At 52.8% G+C, this 12,267-nt stretch overlaps 1 protein-coding gene across 3 annotated transcripts; it reads left to right on the forward strand.

Annotated features, from left to right (window-relative positions):
• Positions 1–77: 77 nt before the first annotated feature.
• Positions 78–12,013, forward strand: LOC117653452 (sodium-dependent proline transporter-like). Of its 3 annotated transcripts, none has more exons than XM_034399120.1 (12): positions 93–246; positions 3,401–3,532; positions 3,809–3,978; positions 4,063–4,145; positions 4,612–4,983; positions 5,188–5,425; positions 5,905–6,033; positions 6,141–6,240; positions 6,316–6,416; positions 6,489–6,656; positions 6,727–6,859; positions 7,851–12,013. In XM_034399120.1, exons 1-12 carry the CDS (start codon positions 93–95, stop codon positions 7,928–7,930), a joined length of 1,860 nt encoding a protein of 619 aa, XP_034255011.1. In that variant the 3' UTR covers positions 7,931–12,013. The 3 variants fall into 3 exon arrangements, with proteins under 3 accessions (XP_034255013.1, XP_034255011.1, XP_034255012.1); XM_034399121.1 differs by having other exon boundaries at positions 8,048–12,013; XM_034399122.1 differs by having other exon boundaries at positions 78–246; positions 3,809–4,145.
• Positions 12,014–12,267: the final 254 nt, after the last annotated feature.

A 12,267-nucleotide genomic window follows, 5' to 3' on the forward strand; every position in this document is an offset into this window, starting at 1 on the left:
ACAGCCGGCAGCGCCGCTTCTCGGCGGCCATCGTGGCGCGCCGCGAGTCGCTGTTCGGCGGCGCGGGCGGCTCCAGCGGCGCGGGCACGCCCATGGACGCCGCCATCCGCAGGCCGTCGCTGGCCGCCGTGGCCGAGCGGGGCTCCTGGGGCTCGCGCTGGGAGTTCCTGCTGTCCTGCGTCGGGCTGTCCGTGGGCATCGGCAACGTGTGGCGCTTCCCCTACCTGGCCTACCAGAACGGCGGCGGTGAGTCACAGCAAAGCGGAGCGAAGGGCGTCCTGCCTCTCGACAGTCTCGACGTGGCCGACAGACGGGAGTGTTCCACCTTCATCGCCACCTCGCGTGGGTGGGCCCCGCAACCCGCACCGCAGCCCCACAGTCTCGCGGCTTGGCCGGGCTTGGCCGGGCTTGGCCCAGGAAGCTGATTGTCGCGCGCCCACGTACCGCCCCGCCCCTCCCCAGCCCACCCCGCCCGCGAGCGGTGCCCCACCCCACCCCGCCCCACCCCGCCCGCGAGCGGCGCCAAAGGTCACGTGCGGCCGTGAAGGGCGGCGATGAATATGACATGAGAGGGCAAACACGGGGGGTGGAGGGTGACACGGCAAATGGAGGGCTAAATTAGGGCGGCACCAAGACAGTCCGAAGGGCCGTGGTGGCCGTGGCGGACACGCCGTGGCCGCCGTGTGGCCAAGGCGGCGACGGTAGTAACAGTGCACAGGCTCGGACTGGCCCCCAAAAGGCCCCAGCGGATAAGACCCCAAAAGGCCCCGGATCATCATTATGTTTTTACCCTTCATGACCAACTTTGTGAGGTTACCGCTCCCAAACGAGTTGCGGTCAATAGCCTTCCCGATACAGGGCATGAAAGAGTAGGGTCTTAAGAATACTAGGGCGTCGAGGGAGGCCTTTTACGGCGACTAGATTGGACACAGTGGCCACCCAAAGTCAGTAAAATCAGCAAATTTCCGAGATTCGACCACTTTTTGACCAACTTGGTCGAAAAATCGTTGCGGTCAAAGCCAAAATCGTTGTGGTCAACGTCTTCCCGACACAGGGCATGAAAGAGTAGGGTCTTAAGAATACTAGGGCGTCGAGGGAGGCCTTTTACGGCGACTAGATTGGACACAGTGGCCACCCAAAGTCAGCAAAATCAGCAAATATCCGAGATTCAGCCACTTTTTGACCAACTTGGTCGGAAAATCGTTGCGGTCAAAGCCAAAATCGTTGTGGTCAACGTCTTCCCGATACAGGGCATGAAAGAGTAGGGTCTTAAGAATACTAGGGCGTTGAGGGAGGCCGTTGACCGCAAGTAGATCGGACGTAGTGGCCGCCCAAAATCAGCGAAAACGGCTACTTTCGTCCTATATATACTAGGACTCTTTGACCAACTTTCTGACGTTACTTGTCCCAAAGCCGAATGGCCCCGGCAGATTTTTCTGCCTGTCTGCCCTGGCCAGTCCGAGCCTGGCAGTGCATCCCCCTCAGGAACCGCGCCCACCGACACGATCACGACTTTACTCTCTCGACCAGCACTTGCGAGGACTCACTCTACGGTTATTTCGAGGAAGTAATGCACTCGTGTTACGCTCTCCAGTCCCGTAATAGCGCGCGTAATAGTTGAAACAATCATTTGGACGGCGAAAGGGAGCAAGCCCGCGGCCTCCTCGACCTTCTTCACGTCGTGACACAGTGACACAGGCCGCGCACGCCGCGCACGCCGCGTCGCTGATTGCGCGGCCGAAAGTGTTGGCGCCGACGGAGAGCCCTGTGAGGCTCTTTTGCAGTCATCACGGCCGGGTTGACGTCGTGCCTCTGGGACCCAAGTCTGGCCCTGCGGCCCCGCGGCCCCGCGGCGCTCCGGACCATCACGTTGATAATGAGAAAGGTTTAAAGTCAGCGGCGAGGCGGCGAGGCGGCGCGCGGAGGCAGAGGCGTTGAATCATTGATGGCTCCGCTGCTCCTCCCCTTCATTGCCTCGGCTCTCGGCGAGGCTCTCGGCCGGGCTCTCGGCCCGGGGCTGGAACGCCGAGGGGACGGGCGGCGAAGGGCTACTTTGATTCCGCTACCCCTCCATTACCAGCGCTGATTTTTCCGCCGACACGACGCCGTCGCGGCGGCGTGGCCGCGGCAGATAACGGCAAGCCGTCGACCACGCCGACCGCCCCGGAGCAGGGCATGACGGGCGTGGCGGTGAACGGCAAATGCGGCGCCAAGGCCGGCCAAGGCCGAGGCCCGCGCCGCGGGGCAGGCGAAGCTGGGCGAAGGCACCGCGGGGAGGCGCAGGGCGCAGCGAGACGCCAGCCCCGCCAGCCCCGCCAGCCCCGCCAGCCGCACAAGCCAACTGTTTCACGCGCCCACGTCACTGCCCCCCCCCCCCTCAACCCCCAAACCCGGGAGGCGAAACTTGATGGAAAGAAATATTTGTTTTGGCAGAAGGGGTCCGTGGCGTGGGGGGCTCGTGGGGCTCGGGGGCAGAGCGACACGACGCGACGCCTTGCCGCACCTCGCTCCAAGGGGGGGCGCCCCCGCGCTGCGCTGCCAAATGAGGCGATAGAGCGACTTGGCGGCTGCAGCCGCGGCGCGGCCCTGCCAACCGCAGCCTGGAGTGCGGAGCCTGGAGCCCCGGCTGAAGCTGAAGCTAGGCCTTCGAGCCGCACTCCGTCGCCTTCCCAGCCTGCCTACCCGCCTCGGCCGCTCCTGCCCGCGAATCCCCCACCGCGCTCAGCCGGAGGCAAACACCGCCTCGCCTTTTATCGGTGTTTGGAGTGGCGGCGTGTCCGCGGCCAGGCCGCGGCGGCTTAGCGACTCGGACCTGCCCTGCCACTCGCTGCCTCGCTGCCTCGCTGCGACGGCATGCAGCGCGAGCCATGTCCCGTCACCCTGTGCGGGTCACCTTACATCCAAGTTCAGTGGCTTCTGGTGGCGCCGTGGTGCCGTGCTCGGTCTGGAAGAAACGAGGCAGCTTCTCTCCCCCTCCCTTTCGTTCGCGCCCCCCGGCCGGGGCTCCATGTTAATTGCCCGAAGCGGCTGAAATTACCCGACACTTTTTTTGCCCGCCGCCTCTCTCGCTCCCGCTTTCCTTTTTTGAGTCACGAATAATTCGTCGACTACACTTGGCTTACATTATGATCCCTGCTCTGAAACGCGCTGATTGGTCCAGGCGAGACGGGGCGGCCAAAGTTAATGGGAACGAGGCGGAGACCGATGTTGGTTCTGACCGCGCGGCCCGGGGCCGGCGGGGGCTTGATCGGCTTGATGGATTGGGCACTGGGCAGCACACTGCGCGCGAGTTCCGTGTTTGCATGAAGCGCGTGCATGCCCACCATTGGGGCCGCCCGGCTGGAGCCGCCGAGTCCATCGGCGCCGACCTTCAACGACTAACGGCTGCTTCTGCCCACAGGTGCCTTCCTCATCCCCTACCTCATCATGATGGCCCTGGCCGGCAAGCCCATGTACTTCCTGGAGCTGGCCATGGGGCAGTTCGGCGGCGTGGGGCCGCTGGCCATGTGGAACTGCTGCCCGATCGCCAAAGGTGAGTTCGAGTGGAGAGCGCCGGGTGGGCAGGCCGCCCAGCCGACACCGTCGCGCGGCGGGCGGGCCTACCCCGCATCCGGCGGGCGCCCGCTGCGCTGCGTCTGTAGAGACTCCGCAAGGAGAGAGGCAACAACTCGGGAGGTTTTGCCTAAACCGTCAAATCACTGCGCTCGCACGGCTAAACCGTCCAATGAGGGCGCGGTGACGTCACCGAGTTGTCGCCTCTCGCCCTGCGAGGCTCTCCAACCAGCCCTCACGCTTTCTCGTTGCGCAGGTGTCGGCTGCGCCATGGTGACCGTGTCGCTGGTGGTGTGCATCTACTACAACGTCATCATGTCGTACACGGTGTACTACATGGTGGCGTCCTTCGCCTCCGAGGTGCCCTGGTCCAAGTGCGACCCCGCCTGGGCGGACATGGCGACCTGCTACGTCCGGAACACTGAGGTAGGCGTTGGCTCGGCTTGGTCGACACATCGAAACGAAGCGATAGCGAAGGGAACGAGCAAAGATTGCGTTTGTCTGCGGCAGGGCACGAACGGCACCAACACCACGACGGGCCGCAACCCCAACGAGACCGCGGGCAAGGAGACCGCCAGTCTGCAGTACTGGGAGTAAGTGCCACCAACGCGTGCAACGCCAACGACACATCTCGCCTCTCGAGGGGCCGGCAAACAAGCCCCCGTTTTCGTGCCGTTCTGGCGCCCTCCGCGGGAAAGAGGCCCCCCCCTCCTTTCTCACCCCTCGCTCTGCCCAACCTTCATTACCGCGCGTTCTGATTGGGCGGCCCGCCTGGCTTTGAGACTTGGAAACTGTTTTCAATCGGCCCGTGCTGGTGCTGCCACGGCGCTGCCACGGCGCTGCCACGGCGCTGCCCGCACCGTCATCCACACCCCACGGCCCTGGCAGGCAGGGCGGGGCGGGCCGGGGCGGGCAGGGGGCCCTGGCCCTAATCTCGGAGAGATAGCGGAGGGTGCCGAGCGGCGGCCAACCGGCCCGTTTTTCGGCTTTTGCCAGCAACCCTGGCCAACCTGCCGCACGAAAAAAAAATTGAATGATAACGAAAATTTTGTCCCGCAGGCGGCATGTGCTGCACCTCTCCGACGGCATCGAGAACATGGGCCCCGTGAAGGGGGACCTGGCCGCCTGCCTGCTGTTCTCGTGGTGCATCGTGGTGATGTGCCTGGTGAAGGGCATCAAGACCTCCGGCAAGGTGGTGTACTTCGCAGCCACCTTCCCCTACGTCATCCTGTTCACGCTGCTCATCACGGGGCTGTGCCAGGAGGGCGCCTGGTCCGGCGTGGCCTACTTCCTCATGCCGACCTGGAACAAGCTGCTCGACATCCAGGTGTGGCAGGCCGCCGCCGGACAGATGTTCTTCTCGCTCAGCGTGTCCATGGGGGGGCTCATCATGTACTCCAGCTACAACGACTTCAGGAACAACGTATACAGGCAGGTTTCGGCCACTTTTGAAACATCCTGTTCTATAACTGCGTGGAAGAAAAGAAACCAGTGAATAATTAGTTTTTCCGTGCCTTGCCTGCGTAACGGTTGAAGTCACGCCGACTCCGAGCAGGCTCCAAATCGCAGGCGCCGGACGCTCCACGCGGCTGCGGCTGCATGGGTTCAAACACTGAGGTTCCTTTTTCCGCGCAGGGACGCGCTGGTGGTGAGCGTGATGGACACGCTCACGTCCATCATCTCGGGCACCGTTACGTTCAGCATCCTGGGCGCCATGGCGCACGACCTCGGCGTGCCCATCCAGGAGGTGGTCAAGGAGGGCCCCGGGCTGGCCTTCGTCGCGTACCCCGAGGCGCTGCTGCGGCTGCCCTTCCCGCAGCTCTGGGCCGTGCTGTTCTTCCTCATGCTCTTCGTCCTCGGCCTGGACAGCGAGGTGAGGCCCTTTCTTCGCCGTGGCAGGCACGAGTCGCCATCTCTCCATTCCCTAATTTCCCCGTTCTGCATAGTTGGGCGTTTGTGGTGTGCACAACTAACTTGCTCACTCATCAGCCTCATTTGTTAACGGCTCCGTGCCGACGCCGCGCTGCCCCGCCCCGCTCCGCATCGCGGAGACACGCTCGTCCTCGGCCAGGGTTAACCAGACTGGGACGTGCGCGCCGCGACTGCCGCGACTGCCGCGACTCCGGGAAGGGGAGTACGGTTCCAGTCGTTGGAGCGCCGTCCCACCGTGGCGCATGGAGTAGGAGTCTTTTCATGCATGTGGGTTTTTGTTGTTTGTTTTTTATGCAGAGGAGCTGAGATCACAGAGTTGCGCCAGCCCGGAATAATTTCACACTCTTTGCCGACTCTTGCATCGACTAGCATAGTTTAGAAAAGTGTATTAGCTGCATCATCTCTTTCCGTGTGCTCCAGTTCGCCCTGCTGGAGAACGTCCTGACCAGCATTTCGGACGAGTTCACCGTGCTGCGCACGCACAAGCTCATGTTCTGCATCGGCACTGCCCTCTTCTGCTACGTCGTAGGCCTCTCCTGCATCACCCATGTGAGTGGAATGATTTGAAAAGGGCTACCAGCACATTTAACCGATAACTATGTAGCCCTGTAAAGCGGCGGATACGCCATACTAAATTTTTTGCGTGTTTTTCTCAGGGAGGCAACTACGTCCTCACGCTCATGGACGTCTACGGCGGTGGCATTGCAGTTCTCTTCATCGCCATCGTCGAATGCTGCAGCTTAGTCTGGATTTATGGTGAGGGTGGCATTGCTGGTGGGCGTGCCTGTGCTGCCCTAACTTGTACTGAGAAAATTTCAAAACACGTTGCAGGTTTGAACCGGCTTTGCGGGGACCTTGAGTTCATGCTGGGTTACAAGCCTGGCTTTTACTGGAGGATAACGTGGGGCTTCTTCGCCCCGATCATCCTTTCTGTGAGTATTTCAGTGTCAATTTTACACGAGAAACAGTCTTAACGCTCTAATTGAAACTAATTTGCCTTTCAGGTGATCTTTATTTATTCACTGGTGGACTACAAACCTCTGAAATACGAGGACTACGACTACCCCGACTGGGCGGACGCGCTGGGCTGGATGCTGGCCTTGGCCTCGATGATCCAGATTCCGTTCTGGGCGGTAGTGCAGGTCGCCAGGCAGAAGGGCACCCTCAAGGAGGTCAGCAACCCTGAAGCATCACTCTGGCCGGGATGCATGAACCACACTAAACTCTTTGTTTTCACTGCAGAAACTGCTGCAATCTCTTGTTCCAAACGACGATTGGGGTCCTTCTGACCTCTCGCTGACGGCTGAGTACCGGGCCCATCTGAAGAACAACAGCCCAACGACGATCCCGTTGCATTCCGTAGTCCACCATAACGGTACGTTTCAGTCCAGCCTTATGAATTTCTTGGGTTATTGAATGCGAGTCTGTTACTGTGGAAAGGAACCTTCATCCACTCCGTAGTCATGGCAATACTGAGCATTAAAATTAAAAATAAAACAAAGGACATATTTATGGCCTAAACTAGGGAGTGTGTCTAGAGTCCTAGTATAACTTTTAGAAATTTAAAACGGTGTAGCGGAATCAAGGTTTAAGTATTTGACAAATGATTCATGGTATTTAGTATGACACTGTATAACTGACGTAAACAAAAGTGGTTATTAGTATATAGAAAAGAAACTTAGGTTAGGTAAATGTGCAAGGATTTTGACTGTTTGTAGCGTCTGTTAATGTGACTTGCCTGTGAAACTTTTTTAGGACCGAAAGGCCAAGGCAGCCACGAGTCGAGCCAACAAGACACAAAGGCGGTGTGCTTTTAGCGTGCCCTAGTGTGCATGTTCCTTAGGAACGGGCGCGTCTAGAGGGCTTTGACCACGCTTAATCCCGGCGATCTCCAATTCAATGCGATGTGACGTCATCTTTGTTTTCCACAACATTTGACTCTAGTTTTCCTTTAGACACAACTTAGACTCTGCTTAGGAATACTCGTTGTTAGATCTTTGTTTCACTGTGCCAAAAGGCATTTTAACAAAGCACTCCTTCTATGCGTATTCATCATGTTTAGACCTGTCCAGAGCCATAAAGGGTGTAGCCTTGGTTTCTGAGCAGCGCCTTATTTGTCAGTTCCTTGTGGTGCATCCGACAGCTCGGTTGAACTGAGGAATCTTACTCTTCCGTTGACCATTGTGGCTCACTTACTCCGCAGTCATAGACGGCACACGCTTTTCACCTCGAGCACCTTGTCTTGGCCACAGCCATGATTCTGTTATTTTTCTGGGTAACGCTTCAACGCTTCCCCCTCCCCGATGTGCCGCGCATGTCCATCGCGCATGGCTTTCTTGTCTCACTTTCACTTCCTCTGTCCACAGACAACGCACCCCCCACGCAGCCCAAGGAGCCACCCTCCGAGACAGCCAAACTCGCCGACGCCCAGGCCTGCCAGGCCTAGAGGCCTAGAGGCTGACCTAGGCCCAAGGGTGTGAGGTGGACCTTGGCACTGCAACAGCACTGCCAGCGCGGTGAGGGGTCAGGCCTGTCCGCTTCATTTTCTTCTGGTTTTGTACAGAAAACAATCAGACGTCGCACACGGTCCAGACCGCCACTACCAGACTGCAGGATGGTGTCTGAAAGAGCAGCGCACACGGCTACCAGTGGTTTCTGCTGGACAGCGAGCACTGGGGCGGCGTATTGTTGTTAATTCATTTCTACTTCAAGCGTGGTTCTTTATTTGAAGGGTAATGTATACCGTGCCAGGATTGATGCAACATTTATTTTATAGAACTTGCATGTATATGTAAACAAAAAAGGTAGAGTTTTTAACGCCATGTATGTGTGATAATTGTGTTTGGAGAAATCGTTAAGGGCTTAGATGTATTCACTTGACTCACGGAGTTTTGATGAGCTGGTACTTTTTTTAAAAGCAGATTTTTGCCAAAAAAAATCTTTTGTCACAAGTGATACATAGTAGTACTTATTTGTTTATATTGGTTATCTCCGCAAGGAGATTAAGTAGGCCTTTTTTGGCCAGATAATCTTTTGGTTGTTATATGGAGATATGGTAATGAGTAAATTATTTGTTACAGAGTATCTAGTCAATGGACGCAGGGCGTAGTATATTGTAATAACATCTGTTGTCCGATGAAATACAACCTGAGAGCAGGTTTGACAGACAAAAGCTTGGGTATTTTTGGTTTTGTTAAGTGGGACTCTTTGAGCGTCCGAACGAGGTGACTTTGACTTTAGAAGTGGTCAACAGCAAACTCAATCGATTGATTTGGCAATTTACAATTGTCTCATCGCGTCCACTTAATTTTAAAAAACGCAAACGTGAAGACGCCGTGTCCTTTTTTACGATGTCATTTACCAGGGTGTTTAAAGCTACACCAAAGTTTTGTTTCATTCCCAAGATGTATCTATGTTTGTACTGATGTAAATAGACTATAATGTATACCGCGATTTGCCATTGTCAATGTCATTGTCAGTTTCTGACTTTAAAAAAATCAATTTGTGAATAGACGTTGCCGTAGGAATTGTTTATTAGATATATGTGTTTTTCGTTATTTTATACCTCACGTGATGCCTACGTGAGGGTGTTATCTGTTATTGAATTAGCGCGACTGAAATCGAAAGAGAATAAGGGATCATAGGTATTCCTAAAAAAGAAAAGAACGGAATTTGTTTTGTGCTTAGTGAGACACGATTATTCCTTCATGTTATTTTATCGCTGCCACACTTGTGCAAGATTAACACAGAAGTATACGGGGCAATACCGTTGAACATGTGTTATTGTTCAGAGGGGGCTTAAGTTTGGTAAGAGATGTAGTAATACGCCTCCAGTTTTCAATTTGTTTGACTCGAAGTTGTCAGAATTGCTTTCAAGGAAGAAACATTTTGTTGTCATTTACGGAACGTAAGTTAAAGTCTCACTGCAGATGTAGTGTGATAAGGATGAACAAGTGATACAGGGTAAATCTGTGCAAAACTTCGAAATGGAATACGCTTCAGTCTTGCAAATTAAGAGGAGTCATTTAAGCGTACGCAGGCTGAGTCCTAGAATTTAATTGCCATATTTGGGCGGGGCGTAGTAGTATTTGAATCATCTCTTCGCAGAAGAAGGAAGCAATCAGGCAGTGCCAAAATTAAATCTTTAGCTTTCTTTCCTTATGCCCGACTTCTCTTGCTGCTTTCTGAACTAATGGCTGTTCATTGTCACTGTGAAGCCAATGGAACGTCTACTGGACCTGAGAAGTTGTTGAGATTAGGAAGCACGCCCAAGGGGTGCTTTTTACAATTGAGGCTTGACGAAGTATTTCAAAATTTTATCGTACGAAATCACTCACTTAGTCGTAAATCTATTTCATCGTGTTCCCCGGAAAAAGTTATTATTATGGCGAGTGACCTAACCTGCATTTGGCAAAAGCTTAATAATGTTTTTAAAAAGTAAGCAGTGTATCTGATGTACGAACCTTATAGACTTCATCAGGCAAGGCTGTTCACCATATGTAATTTTATCTAGGGCACGGTACATGCGAACTTCCTCTGTGTATTTCTCTCTTCAAAACGAGTAATGTAATGTGTATTTCTACAATCTCTTGTTTGTCTTTTAATGCACAAAATCTCTCTGTTACAAAGTTTTTGACTCCGTATTTCCTAATTGTTTGCCATGTTTGTGACCATGCAGTATTTTTTTAACAAACCAGTATGTTGAAACACTGAGCATGTTAGCATGTGATTTTCATCCATATTAAGCTTTGTGCCTGCATTTAAAAAAACAATTGGCTTTACGTTTTAACCGCTTCAACAGATATTTCGTATTGAAGACAATATAAAACGCTTTCCTCGGAACATTTACTTCGAGGTTTGCAAGGCCTACACGAGTGGAACTTCAGTGATTTACGTAAACGTTATAAAGAACTGAAAATATTTTTTATACATAAAGAGTTTTTCCCTTCCATCGAATGTACATCGGAAGGTTCAAAGATGAAAATTGCTATGGCCGATAGCAAGAGGAGTAATACTTTATGGGACACTTTTTCAAGCAGCTCTAAAACTCGTCAACTCGTTCAAATTTTTGGAAGAACTTTAAAATGAAGGGCTTTTTTGAGCCCTTATTAACTCATTGAAATATTGCATATTGTCATTTAATTTATTTGTGCGTCAGAAACATTACAAATTTAGCCTGGTTTCCATAGAGAGAACCACCAGATGTGATGTGACGCAGAGGTCGTCAATTTCAACTTAAACGTAGAAAATATAAAAAAGAATTGTGCTGCTGATTCCTTTATACCTAAGTAAACCTGTAGTTGATACTTATCCAGAAAATTACTTCCAGCTAGGACACCTACTTTTACTATGAGCGTGTTACCACATTGGATTTGGTCTCACTTTGAAATAGGTTCACGTGTGTCTTTGTGTTTTATTTTGATCGAGGGTGGTACCAACGGTAGTTGATGTGTAATTTGAGTGAAAAATATTAATTATATATAAATGTTAGATTTAGGGTGCATGTGACAGCAAAACTGTACCAATTTATAGGAAAAATTGATAGGAACTGCATTATACTGTGTTACTCAAAGAAAGCAATTGTTATTTTTCAAGCATAAATAATGTCTGTATAAATATATACGTGGATGTGATGTAATTATTTTTTAAAAAAGCATCCAGAATTAAGTTGATAGAGTTGTGGCAAGATTGCGCGTGCCCCACGTTTTACCAACTTGACATTGGTCATCGGTTGTGGACTATTCTATGATTGTTGTAGTGTTGTACACATATTCCTGTGATTTTTTATTGTAGAAAGCTCAAAGTCACCTGTACATTTGCAACCGTCTGCACTTCTTGCTTTCGGTGATAGTTGGACATGCATGTTAGTACGCGGGAAGTTAAGCAATCCATATAAACCATCACAAGTCCAGATGTTTGCGAGGTGTGAAAAGCGTCGCAATTAGTACCTGTCAACGTATTCAATTTCTGTCAATTTCAGTGACTGCCTTCCAGTGGCAGCAAAAAATGATGCAGGAGCAAAATAGAACAGTCGCTGACCCGCGGGGTGGGGTCACTGAGGGTAGGTGTAACTTATGCCGTCTTCCTGTGTACAATTGTTTGAACTGTGGGTTTGTGGAAGGCAATAATTTCAGTGTACCTCATGCACACCCAGAGTCCGCACTCACTGCCAAACGACTAGTTGTCAAGCTACGCTACAAAGCTACAAAGACAATTGTGGTGCCTTAATGACCTTAAACAGAAGGAATTCGACGGATATGACATTACTCTTTGTGGCACACTATCGATACCAAGATGCCACCTGTAGTTGTGAAGTTACTTCTATTTGTTTCTGGTTAAGGCGTCTCTCTTGAGCGTGGAAGTGGTCTGCCCGTTCAAACCTGTGTGATTGTTTACGATTGTACTTACGTGAACTGCTCGATTGGAATGAGTAGCTGGTAGCATCTCCTCGCAGTACTGTATAGCAATAATTGGAGATGAAAGCAACCAACACTGTACACGGGAAAAAATAAATAAATCCAAAACTCCACATTAGTGCACACCTTTTTCCTTCCCGCAACGAGCACTCTTCAGCAATCTCATCCATCCTCGTAAGTCCCGCGGGTGTCCCGCCCTGCCACCACGGCCTCGCTCCATCTTCCAAGTTGTACTTCCATTCGAGCCTACCCTCACCGACACGCACAGCCCGCCGCCAGCCCTCCGAGCCGCGCCGCGCGCCCCCACCTCAGTTCCGGTTGAGCGCGCGCGCGCCGAGCCGAGGTGCACCGCGCGGTCTTCCGTCTC

The sequence above is a fragment of the Thrips palmi genome, unplaced genomic scaffold, assembly GCF_012932325.1.
Source record: "Thrips palmi isolate BJ-2018 unplaced genomic scaffold, TpBJ-2018v1 HiC_scaffold_8, whole genome shotgun sequence".
Lineage (NCBI taxonomy): Eukaryota > Metazoa > Arthropoda > Insecta > Thysanoptera > Thripidae > Thrips > Thrips palmi.